The sequence below is a fragment of the Phascolarctos cinereus genome, unplaced genomic scaffold, assembly GCF_003287225.1.
Source record: "Phascolarctos cinereus isolate Bilbo 61053 unplaced genomic scaffold, phaCin_HiC Scaffold_5;HRSCAF=322, whole genome shotgun sequence".
In the NCBI taxonomy this organism is placed as follows: Eukaryota; Metazoa; Chordata; class Mammalia; order Diprotodontia; family Phascolarctidae; genus Phascolarctos; species Phascolarctos cinereus.
In genome coordinates, this window is record NW_027555958.1 from 196323518 (window position 1) to 196336695 (window position 13178).

Sequence of the window (13178 nt, forward strand, 5' to 3'; positions counted from 1 at the left end):
TTTTCTCATCAGTCTAAACTTTCCCAATTCCTTCATGTAACCTCCATCCTTCTAATGATGTTTGTCACCCTCCTCTACATGTTGTTTAACTGGTCAATGTCCATCCTAAAACTTGGCATGCATGACTGAACACAGTAATCCAGACATCTCCAGGATAGAGTACAATAGCACTATGATTTCCTTCATCATGGACATTATAATTCTCTTAATGAAACTAAGTATGCATTAGCTTTTCCCACTGCCATGGAATATGGCTGGTTCCTGCTGAGCTTCAAGTTAATACTGACCTCCAGATTTCCTTATTTTTAAGTTTAAATTTAAAATTATTGTCAATTCAAATAAAACATCAACAACTGAGCATTTCACATATACAGAACAGGAAAAGATTATATGTGAAATCACACATCTTTATTAGAGTATACATACACATATAAAGTCTATAGTTGGTTTTAAAGTTACCCTGCTTATTTGTGTCTCTTTAACCTTCTCCTCTCTTCTATGAATTTTCCCTAGATCTCTTTCACATGATCTACTGTATAGCCAGGGGTGTGCTTGATCCAACTCAACTGGCTTAAAGATCTAATTATTAAAATTTTAGTGCGAGCATTTACATTTTGAAAATCAGCAAACACTACAAATTAGGGTTTCATTTATTGCTTTGTTTATTCCTAGACTTAGGAAGGTGATGGAGAAAAATTTAATGATGCAGATAAAACCTAAATGTATATTGCTCATGTTTTTTTTTTTTTTTAACAAAGTCAGTTATAAACATTTACCAGCTTACTGTTGCTTCTACTTGTAAATCTTGTCTCTTGAATACAAGCATAGGACTTTGCATTATTCTTACTAAGTTCATCTTATTTAAATTTAGCCAACCACTCTAACCTGTTCAGATTATTTTGGATTTGTCTGTCATCCAGTGTGTTAGCTATGCCTTCCACCATTATGTCCATTTGCAAATTTGCTAAGCATGCCACCTATGTCTTCATTTAGGGTACTGATAAAAATATTGAATCTCACAGAAGGGAAGGAGGTGAGTTGCTATAGTGTCACACTGTCTGATTCATTGGTACATTAATTTATCCAATATTTATAGATAACCTACTATATTCAAGGGCATCTAAGTGGCATAGTGGAGAGAATGCTGGGCTTGGAGTCCAGAAGACCTGAGTTCAAATCTGTCCTCAGATACTTACTAGCTGCATGACCTTGAGAAAGTCACTTAACCCTATTTTGCCTCAGTTTCCTCATCTGAAAAATGAGCTGGAGAATGAAATGGCAAACCAATTTAGTATCTTTGCCAAGAAAACCCTAAAGGGATTATGAAGACACAACTGAAACAATAAACCAACAACAAAACTATATTCAAGGCAATGTGTTAGATATTTGATGGTAATACTTTTTTTTGGGGAGGGGGAAGAATAAGGATGAATGAGATGATTTCTAAGATCCTTTCCAGCTTCAACATTCTATAGAATTTTGGTCCTCAGAGAGTTTTCAATTTAATGTGACCCTTGAACTTTCTGCTTCTCTCAACTTCCACCTGTTTGCTCTTCTTAAGATAAGGAGTCAAAAGTAGGTTTGCAATGATCCTACATTTTCTCAATCCTGAAATCAGCTCAAAAGAGAACACTTTAAATGAAAACAATCAAAGCATTCCAATCTAAACTAGGATAAGAAGTGCTTATTCAATTACAGTCATAAAAACATAGAATTTGTACCTATCTAAAATTTCAAAAGCTAAAATTTCATAGGATAGATTTTAAAAGTTGAAAACTCATAAACATTTAGTGCAACAATCTTATTGTCTAGATCTGATTAGAGGCCAGGTAGGTTTGTATTTCCTAAGATCGCATTGCTGACTAAAGGCAGAGGTAGAGCTTAAATGCAGATCCCTCACAGTCCAATATTCTTTCCATTATACTTCAGGGTGAAAAAAAGTTAATCTCATTTTATAAATAAATTGATTTAATTTAATGTTTTTCATGTATATTATGGAAATTACTATATATCTCTTTTTCTGAGATTATGTGAAATGTTCTGTAAATGTTTAAGCATTATTCATATATCAATTGTTAACTTGATATGAATAATTACTTTGAATGATATATTATATTAACTTAATATATGAAGCATGGTACAGTAGAAAGAGTATTGAACTTGAAGTCAGAAGATTTTTAATTATGTCTCTGATATTTTCTAGTTGTGTAATCACAAGCAAGTTACAACCTCTCGGTGCCCAGACAGTTTTTAAAGAGTATAAGTTACAGACAATTTCCTGCTCTGCATTTGTGGAGGGAGTTTCCACAGATGCAGTTCCCTACACTGACAGGGATAGACCAAAATATATCATGTGATGTATATGACCGTGTGTACATAATTATGTAAATGTAGGTATACACAGATGAGAAAGTGTGCATGCATATGAAAAGAGTCATATCGTAATATGCTATACATGTGCATATATGTATGGGCATATACATGCATGCAACTGTATGTGTACTTACATGTGTGTAATTTTAAGATGAGTTGTGAAATTTAACAATCAACATCTCTGACTACATTGATAAATAAGTTTTAGAAGGAATAAGAATATCATGGACATTTTATGCAAGACTTGGACTGTCTTTCAGAAATTACAAAAAAAATTTTCATTTTAAGAAAGGGATAACTAATTCAGAAATAGCAACAGCTGCCATCACTATGTCAGACAAAAGGTAAATAAAATTCTCCTCTCCCAAAGAAACAAACAGATCATTCCAAATGTCACTGTGTATTGCAATAGTTATAATTTACTGAAGAAACATTTTTAAAAGCATAGATATTATGTTATCTTAAAAATTTTCTTTATCACGTTATTTACCATCTAAAGTCAGACCTGGGCTGGGAATTTGTGTGCCATGAACCACGAGTTAAGTAGATGGGGATTCTCACCAAGCAATAATTGCTACTTTATTAATATTCTTCCCTGAAGGAAATAAATGACTGAAGGCCAAATATTAACAAGTCAGCATCAAAATAAGGTTTCAAGTCTGTCAGGAAATGAGAAATAAACAGATATTAAAGATGACAGCACTTAACACACTGTTATAAAACAAAAAAGAAAGAAATGATACATGAGAAGCCACAAATTATATTTTTCAGATTGAGTCTGACTCAATATTTGGGGTAGAAAGGAGTGGGAGAATGGCTATTTTAAGGTTATTAAAAATCTTCCATCTTCTCCCCAATATATAAATAGTGGAAATTATGCATAGCACCAGCCCAAAGTGACAAAGACACCAGAAACCAGTCAAGCAAGAATTCTGTTTCTCAAATAACCCAAGATAGGGTGATAGTTGTGGTAGTAATATAATAGTAGTAGTAGTGAAATTGATAGTTGTAGTAGTAGCAATAGCAGTAGCAGTAGCAGCAATAGTGGTGGTGGCAGTGGTGGTAATAGTAGTAGCAGTAATAGTAATGGTAGTAGTAGTAGTAGTAATGGTGATAATAATAACAATAGCTATCATTTATATATCATTTTAAGATTGTTAAAATGTTTTACATATGCTACAACATCTAATCCTCACAATAAATGAGGTAGAATTCTCAATAACTTAAGAGGTACATGCTATTATTATCCTTATTTTTACAGATAAGAAAACTGAGGCACAGAGAGGTTAAGCCATTTGCCTAAGGTCATGTAGCTAGTAAGTATCTGAGGCAATATTCCAACTGATGTATTCCTGACTATAAGTCCTATGATCTATCCATTGCCCTATTGTATCACCAAGCTGTGAAGGATAACACCCTTCTCCAAATTATATCACCTAAAAATTGTTGGATTTGTATTCAGTCTTCACAAATTTTAATTCCATCTCTTCCACTTACTACTAGTTGATTTTCATGCAAGTCACTTCACCACTTTGACCTCAGTTTCCTCATCTGTAAATAAAGTTTGACTTAATATTATTGTAGATCTCTTCCATCTCTAAATCTAGACTCCTTTGAAGTGTTGGGCAGCTAGATAGTATAGTAGATAGAATGTAGGATAGAGTGCCTGAAGTCAGTAAGATTAATCTTCTGGAGTACAAAGCCAACCTCAGATGCTTATCAGCTGTGTGACCCTGGGCAAGTCACTTAACCCTGTATGCCTCAGTTTCTCATCTGTAAAATGAGCTGGAGAAGGAAATGGCAAACCATTCTAGTATGTTTGCCAAGAAAACCCCAAATGAGATAGTGAAGAGTCAAACACATCTGAAATGACTGAACAACATAAAGTGTCACCAATAGAGACTGTACTGGAAGACCATAGACAAAAGAAGTGATTAGAAGATTCTCTGCAATTTAAACCTGGGTAAACTAGGGAGGAAAACAAGGGAAACAGAGGGGGTCCTTCCCATATTCCCACTTGGAAAAGGTTATATTTGGTACTTGTTAGGTATTAAATGATAATGATGTTGATGTTGAGTGATAATGATAAAATATTATAGGAGGCTATGGAAATTATCTCCTATTGATTACCTATCAGCGCATGACCTGGTAGCTAGCATTATACATTAGAAGGCTGCTATTTCTTGGGGGGGGGGACTAAAAGATGACAAATCCCCATAATGCAAATCTCAAAACATTATGTAGAAATCAACCAATACACCATCCTGGAATCATGCAATGGTCATAGACTAAACTATTGCTCACAAATGTCAAACCCAAAGAAAATCTTATTTAAGAGATTTTGCCAAACTCTATGGAATAAAAAGCTTCTAAAATACTAAGACTTGAAGAACAGTATGAGGTAGATATCATTTCTGTTGTTCTGATTGACACTGAATCACATTATCATAGGATCCTAGATTTAGAGCAAGAAGGAACCTTAGAGGCCGTTGTGTCCAATTCTCTCATTTTATAGATGAAGAAACTGAGGGTCGGAGAGGTTAAGTGACTTGCTCAGGCTCACACAGCTAGCAAATGTCATTTTCTGTGAATCTACAGAGGATGCACTTATATACTACTACTTTTATTCAGCTATGAAGAGCACTTGTTTTACCCATATATGCACTAGTTCATAAAATCTTAAGTATAAGAGATGGGTAACAGGAAAAGAACTTGTCCCCTGACAAGTAACTCTGTTTTCTATCACTGGTTCTCCTTAGTTTCTACTGTACAAATATAATTCCCCTGCTCTCCTTCCCCCAATACCTGGTAACCACCCTGTCCTCCTCTGCTTTTCAGTTGCCTTTTGTGTATTCTCTTCCCCTATTAGATTGTAAGCTCCTTGAAGGCAGGAACTATCTTTTTTTTTATTTGTACCCACAGCATTTAGCACAGTGTCTGAAACACAGCAGGCATTTAATAAATGCTTACTGACAGTTTGCCTGGACCATTTCTATTTGAGCATCATCAAAAAAGATGAGAACAAAGGCAGGAAGAATTATGATAGATCACATTTATAAAGTCATTTAGTTTGAAAAGAGTTTTACACACTTTGTCTTATTGGATCCTGCTTATTGTGTTCAATTTTTACACACGTCATTTCTGGAGGATGTAGAGTAGCTTCTTGGAAATACCTGTAATTTTTTTTTTTGAAATTCATAAATTTATCAAGTCTGAGGCTCTATTACAGGCTTGGTGTTTTCCAAGGTGCTGTGAGTACCATGGTCAAAGTATAAAGGCAGGGCCTTTGTTCTGGGGAGATTATATCACTAGAGAATGTAGATATTCATTCCTTAAATGGAAGGTAATACAAAAGGGTACAGAATAATTGCTGAACTATGTTAATAATTAGCTAGGTATTGCCTTAGAAAGGTGTTGCACTAGGGGAAGACTTTTAAGTTCAAATCTGGCTGAAGACATTTATTAGCTGTGTGATCCTGGACAAGATGCTTGACCTCTGCCTACCTTAGTTTCCTGATCTGTAAAATGGGGATAATAATTGTGCCTACCTCCCAGGATTGTTGTGGCAATAAAAGTGTAATATTTGTGAAATACTTTGCAAATTTTAAAACACTATGCAAATGCTAGATATTATTATTATTATTATTATTATTATGATGATGATGATATGATGATGATGATGATGATGAATACAGTCAGCCAGTGATATAGAAAGTCAGATAAGGAAATAATGAAAATGGGCTGGAACAGCAGAGGGATGCTTTTTAGACAAGAAAGGAACAGCAAGGTCTGGTTCTTTAAATAAAGGAAACATTTCTGCAGGCTGACAGGAGGGCATTTAAGGTGAGAAAAACAACATGAGAAATGAATTATTTATTTAGTCAGATGGCATTTACTATCAAAGTGATATATGAGAGGATTTTATAATGATTATGAAGCCTACAAATTGGCTTGGTAACAAAGACAGCTCATTGCAAGCTCGAATTAATGTTAATATTTGTTGTTCAGTCCTTTCAGTCATGTCTGACTCATCATAAACATATTTGGAGATTTTTCTTGGCAAAGATACTGGAGTCATTTGCCATTTCTTTCTTCAGTTCATTTTACAGATGAGGAAACTGAGGCAAACAGGGTTAAGTGACTTTCCAGGTTCACACAGCTAGTCTGAGGCCAGATTTAAACTCAGGAAGACTCATCTTCCTGAGTCTAGGCCCTGCATTCTACCCACTGCACCACCTAGCTGCCCATACATATTAATGTAATAAAAGGCAAATTATTTCCACATTTGGAATATCATAAATTGGATCTGGAGATAGAAAATCACCAATTTCATTCAACGAATATTTACTGAGTGCCTAATGTATGGAAGGCATTTTTGCTAGGTGTTTAAGACACAAGAAAAAGCAACCAAATTCTGACTTCAAGAACTGAATGTAATGGGTACATGTACATCTAAAAAATGTGATAAAAGATAAATTTTCATTGGGGTGATTCTTGTTGTTCAGTTGTTTCAGTCATTTTTAATTCTTCATGACTCCATTTGGGGTTTTCTTGGCTAAGATAGTGGAGTTGTTTGCCATTTCCTTCTTCAACTTATTTTATAGATGAGGAAACTGAGGCAAAGAGATTTAGGTGACTTGCATAGCTAGCAAGTATCTGAGGCCAGATTTGAACTCAGGAAGATCAAGAAGGAGGATCTGAGTTCAAATTCAGGGCTGGTTGGCCACTTTTTGAAAATTATATTCTTAGATTTGTCTAGACTACTGAAAGATCAAATGATTGACTCAGGGTCACAGAACTCATGTTTGTCAGAAGTGATACTTGAGCCCACATCTTCCTAGTTTTGAAATTAGCTGTCTCCTACACTAGTTGTTGTTGTTCAGTTGTTTCAGTCATGTCCAGCTCTTTGTAACTCTGTTTGGAGTTTTCTTGGCAAAGATATTAGAGTAGTTTGTCATTTCCTTCTCTAGCTCATTTTACAGAAGAGGAAACTGAGGTACACAGGGTTAAGTGACTTGCACAGGGTCACATAGCTAACTGTTGCAGGCTGAATTTGAACTCAAGTCTTCCTGATTCTATCCTGTACCCTATCCACTGCACCACCTCGCTGCCCTTCTGTACAACACTGCCTCCATTGAAGAGAATAGAAAAACAAAATAAGGGTGGAAAGATTCAGAAACACCTTAAGGAATTCAATGTTTCTCATAGCTTCTTCTCCATAAAATGGAGAATTTTAGTAGATGTATCTAAGAAACAATTGTTTACTAAAACCTACTTTTAATTCTCTTTAATTCAACATGCATCTATTAAGCATTGTATAGACTATACACCTGGCATTGTGTTAGGCAGAGAGAGAGAGAGACAGAAATAAACACAGAAGAGAAACAGAAGAGACAAAGGGAGTGACAGAGACAGAAAGAGTCAAGCCCAAGAGAAAATACACATACAGGGACAAAGATAGAGAGAAGTGGACAGAGATGGAGACACACACACACACACACACACACACACACACACACACACAGAAAAAGAGCGACAAGGAGAGAAGGAGGAAGTGGAAGGAAGAGGAGGAAAGGGAGAGGGGAGAGAAATCAGGAAGGGGAGAAAAGGAGACAGAAAAGGAGACAGAGAGAGATGGAGAACTTTATAACAAATATTAGGAATGAAGTTTATCTGTGGGTAATGGGAAACTCCCACAAATGAAAGTAGAGTTTTAGTGAGATTAATCTGCCTGTAATATGTACGATTAACTGGAGGCATTGACGACTATTTCAGCCATCTTGATGTGGGGCATTTGGGATTTGTTGTAGGTGAGGAAATGAAAAAGGAAGAAAAGGAGAAAAAAGGAAAGGAACTTTAAGGAACAAAACTATAAAACTTGGTAATTTATTCCCTATGAGGATTGAAAGAAAGAGAAGTTTAAAAATATCTCCAAGATTTTTTAGATTATGAAATAGTGTTGGCAACAACAGAATAAAGGAAGTAAGAGAAGGGAAAATTAAGTAGTTTTTGGACTTGTTGCTTTTGAAGTAATGGGACATCCAAGTCAAAATATCCATCAAATATTTTGAGATTTGGCAATGGTATTTGTGGAAATAATAGCTATAACTATACTAAAGAATTAGATCTTCCAATGAGTGACCATGAAAAAAGATGACCTAATTTGGGGGTAATGAACACTTAGAGGGGCAAGAAGAGGAAGAGAAGACACTGAAAAATACAGAGAAGTTCCTAAGATTTGGGCAATTAAGGTTCAAAGAAAACTCTCAGTGGACAGTATCAGATGCTAAGGGGATAACAAGTAAAATGAAAACTGAGAAAACATCCCAAAATCAGGACACTGACAAAAACCATAGAATTTTATAACATTTAACATGATAGAAATACAAATTTTACAAATTTTAAAGTAAGGGAGGATAGAATGGTTAAACTGGGTTTTATATGAACTTATTACTTTTTAAACATAAATACAGGTTCTATAAAAGGGTTTGGCAACATTTTATTCTAAAATAGAAAAAAAAAGAGGCCACACCAGTTGGATAACAATAGACAGAAAATACTAGGCCAGAAGACGGTTACCTAAGAAATTTTGTGTAGTGCCTTGAACTGCATGAAAGTAGCTTGTGCCAAAAGGGTAGAATTCATAGGAGAGGATTTATTAATGAAACAGGTCTTACTGTTTCCCTCATTTAATAGACGTAGAAACTAAGGTCCAGATATACCAAATAATTTACCAATATCAAATAGGCAGTAAATTGGGAAGTCAGGATTTGTTCTAAGGTCCTCAGACTCTAAATATTGCCACTTTCCTCAAAATCTGATGTGTAAATTTTCCTTCCCTTCATCTCAAACCCTGATTACTACCATCCTAAACCCTGAGAATGTGTGTATATCCTCACAGAGATGATTTTGATGTTGGAGATAATGAAAGAACCATGTGATTTCCCAATGTCCATTACAATCTTATGAGTTTGTAATTCAAAAATTTTTTAACTTTTTAACAACTAGTCAGAAAAGAAAGTAGATAAGGAAGAAAAGAAGCAAGGAAGGGAGTAAGACAAGAAGGAAGGAAGGGAAGATGGAGGGGGAATGGAAAAAAGAAGGAAAGAAGGTTTTTTTTTTAAGATTAATGATAATGCATACTACTGACATTGATAATTTCTGAACTACATAATTCTGTATTAAAAGAATTAACAATCCACTGCTCAAAATAATTCCATTTGAACTTATCATTTGACTGGATCCATCTTGTAATACATGAGTTTTTCTTAAAACTCATTCCAGGAAGGAAAAAAATTTTTTTTACACCAGAAGTTGTCTGGTATAAATAAAATTTATGAAAATAATATTTTTGTTTCTGTTGAAAAGAATCAGGAGCTAGGGGTAATCAGTATAGAAAAACAAAGTTATATCAAACAGTCCTATATTTCACTTACCTTTACCATTACCTAATATTGACTCCACCAATGAGCTAGCCAATCTGTCCATATATTATTTAGAAGCAGAAATATTTTTTGACATAAAAGCATACTACCTTTTTTCTTGTCTTTGCTTTATTCTATCAGAAACTTATTTTACCTCAAGGACACACAAAAGAAGCTTTTAAGATTTATAGATAGTAAAGTTGAAACAATTCTATCCTGAAGCATCATGCTTTTACTGTATCCACTGACCCATTTTGCTCAGATTAAACATATGTATTAGGTTTTCAGTTACAAAGAAGAAAGCAGAATTGAGGATTCATATTCAAAGATTGTTTTGATACAATACCTTCAAACTCCTAGAGAGGGTTAAGAACTCACCTTTCTATAGGACATATAAACATATATATGCATACGTATATGCTTACATGTACTATATATGTATAAAATAAATTATAAGTGAAAACTTTTTAGAGGTTTTTATCCTATAGATAAGAAATTGATTCATATTTATAAGAAAAAGGGCCATTCTCCAATGGACATATGGTTTTCCTGAGAGTCCTGTTGCTTTTCTCATGAGTCCATTTGGACCTATATTTCTTTGCATTTCCTTGCACATTTGTAAACAAGTCTTTTTTTTTTTAAATTAGCAATCATACAGAGAAGAGTACAAATGCACTTAAAACAAAAAGAAAAATACTTTATGAATACATGAGAACAACAACAATAACAAAAAATCCTGAAGCAAATTTTGAGAGATATAGAACCTTTTTTCTTTTAGTATCCAAGGACATTCAATGGTCCTATCACAAGTCATGGGACATGGGTAATATCTTACCATCATGTGCACAAAATGATACAGTTTGAAGCTGAATTAACTTCACTCACCTGTTTGGCTAAGTTGGGATGTGCTTCTACTTCTCCGAGATACTATAGCCACCACTTTGGCACTAAGGCTGGACCTCCTTTTCTTTCCACCTGTTCCAACTGTGCCAACAGCTGTGTCTGACTGGCTTCCATCATTATGCTCCAGTTTGTACATCTCTCCACTCACACTTGTGCTCTTTGTGATGGTTCTTCCTGAAGTTCCCATCCGTCTGCCTTGCATTTTAGGGGTAAATGAACTATATTTACAAAGTAAAAACATATATGCATATATAAATTAAATGCAAGTGATAAGAGTCTCTCAGCTCAACTTACTTTATTTCAAACAATTTAATCAATTTGATAGAGAAACAATTTCAAGTCAACAAGCATTTATCAAGCACCCACTGTTTTCATCTGACTTGCTTTCCTTGTAGCTGTAAGTATTTTTAGATTAAACCAATTTATCTACAAATATTTATTATATTCAATTTAAAGTTATATCACTTTTCTCACCATCATGTAGTCATCTCTAAATATTTTTCAGTAACAAAAGAAAACACTAACATGCAATAAGCATAACAAAGGAATGACAAATTAAAACATTATGGCTATGCTCATTTCAAAGTCAAAATCTTTAGATATACAGAAAGACAAATTTAGAAAATAATCCTACTCAAAAATATGACTATAATTAATGTCCACCAAATACACTAGAATTAAAGGGGGAAATGGATTTCTTTCCTTCAGCTTGTACCTTCTATGCTCCTTTCAGGAAATCACACAATCATCTGCCTTCCTAATGGAGCTGTGTCCATTTAGTTGAATACACTCCCTCATTCCCCATCAGAGTTCTATAGGCTTGTCTCCAGGGTTGCATTTACTCCATGCTATAGACTTTTCCTGCTTCTTGTAATCAACCGACACTTATGTTTAATGTTTTCATTCCCTCGGGGTTTTGTTCTACATTAGGACCCAGATTATTAATACTGTGCCCCAATATACAGCTTTATATATATTCCTCTTCAGTAATGTATATACATTTTAAGTAGGGCCTTCCTGAAACAGAATATGTGAAAACCAAAAGAATGACTTTGGTGATGGGAATTTCAGACACCACATCAGATCAAAGGGGCAGAGATTTCATTAGGAAGCTTGACCTTTAAGCTCATCCCTAAATCACAAATCAAAGGGAGCTCACAGAGTCTCATAGTGAGAAGGAACTTCAGAGTTCAACTAGTACCTGCATAGGAATGCCTTCCTACATGCCACCCTACATAACAAATAATTATTCTACCTATCTGTGAAGTCCTCCAGAGAAGGAAAGCTGACTTTTCAAGGCAATTGATTCCATTTTTGGACAACTCTGCTTGGCATTTTTCCCTTTATATGAGGTTCAAATACTCACTGATATAGCCTCTACTCATTGTTTTGAATTCTGCTTCTGGGTGCAGAAGAATTCTAATCATTATTCCACATTACATGATAAGTACTAGACTTGTGATTTCATTAGTATTGTGATTTTCCAGCTGAGGAAACTCCTAACCATGCAGGTTGGCATCTTCCATGAAACTCATGGTCTTAGAAAATTGCCTAGAGAATTGGGAGATTAAGAGACTTGCCCATGGTCACACACCCAGTATGTGTCAGAGGCAAGATTCGAACTTAGGTTATTCTAGGCTCTCTAGACACTGCACCACACTGTTTCACTTTCTCACATGAAAGCTATCTATAAATAGCTATCAGAATTTGAGAACATCTCTCATAATTTCAAAAACTGTAAAGTTTGATCACTATGAAACATTTCTGCATTTAAAATTTCATTCATCATCTCCATTTTTAGCTTTATCATCATATCCATCCATATCATCTTCATTCTTATCCTCATCACCATCTTATTCTTGTCATTGATTTTGATTGATTTTAGATAGAAATGGTCTTCAGACAAACTGCTATCCTGCCATTTTTCCTTTATATTGAATGTCCTATGGACTATCAGAAGGTGGGTTATTATTATGGTTCTTATTATTGCCTCATTCTTTTTGGATAGAAACGGTCCTGGAGCAAGTCACGATACTACTATAAAATAATTGCTTTATCTAGTAAAGGGAAAGTTTTATGATATAAGTTCATTCTTTGTAAGCTCACAGAGTATTCTTGGCAAAACTCAAGTAGCAATAAGGAAAATAGGAGTGATATAATACGCATCATGTTTCCACAAAATATTATTTTTTTGTGCTAGGTCTCTAGATTTTGACAGCTTTTTTTTTTACATGTAGCACAGAAATTATGTACATTTGGTCCGGTGATATCAGTTAAAATATTATTTTCATGTATCTATGATATTGCTTGGTGATTGTGGGCAACAGTTTATTATATAATAACGGCTCTATTCCAATATATTTTATTGGTTGAGTTCTCCATAATACATTAAATTTTGTTTATAGGGATTGTTGTCTGTCTATAAAACACAGTAAATTTCTATCTACTAGGTTATATCATATTATGTATTTAGTAGGT

General features: G+C 34.5%; 1 protein-coding gene across 23 annotated transcripts in view; it reads right to left on the reverse strand.

Annotated features, from left to right (window-relative positions):
- The window catches only part of RIMS1 (regulating synaptic membrane exocytosis 1), a 699885-nt gene that overhangs the window by 80355 nt on the left and 606352 nt on the right, over positions 1–13178 (reverse strand). For 14 of the 23 annotated variants that reach the window (XM_078155292.1, XM_078155286.1, XM_078155284.1 and 11 more), the window contains one exon: positions 10683–10918. The exons of the other annotated variants lie outside the window; for them this stretch is intronic. In XM_078155292.1, coding sequence (XP_078011418.1) covers positions 10683–10918 — 236 coding nt within the window. The remainder of the gene's footprint in view (positions 1–10682; positions 10919–13178) is intronic. 23 annotated transcript variants of the gene reach the window in all.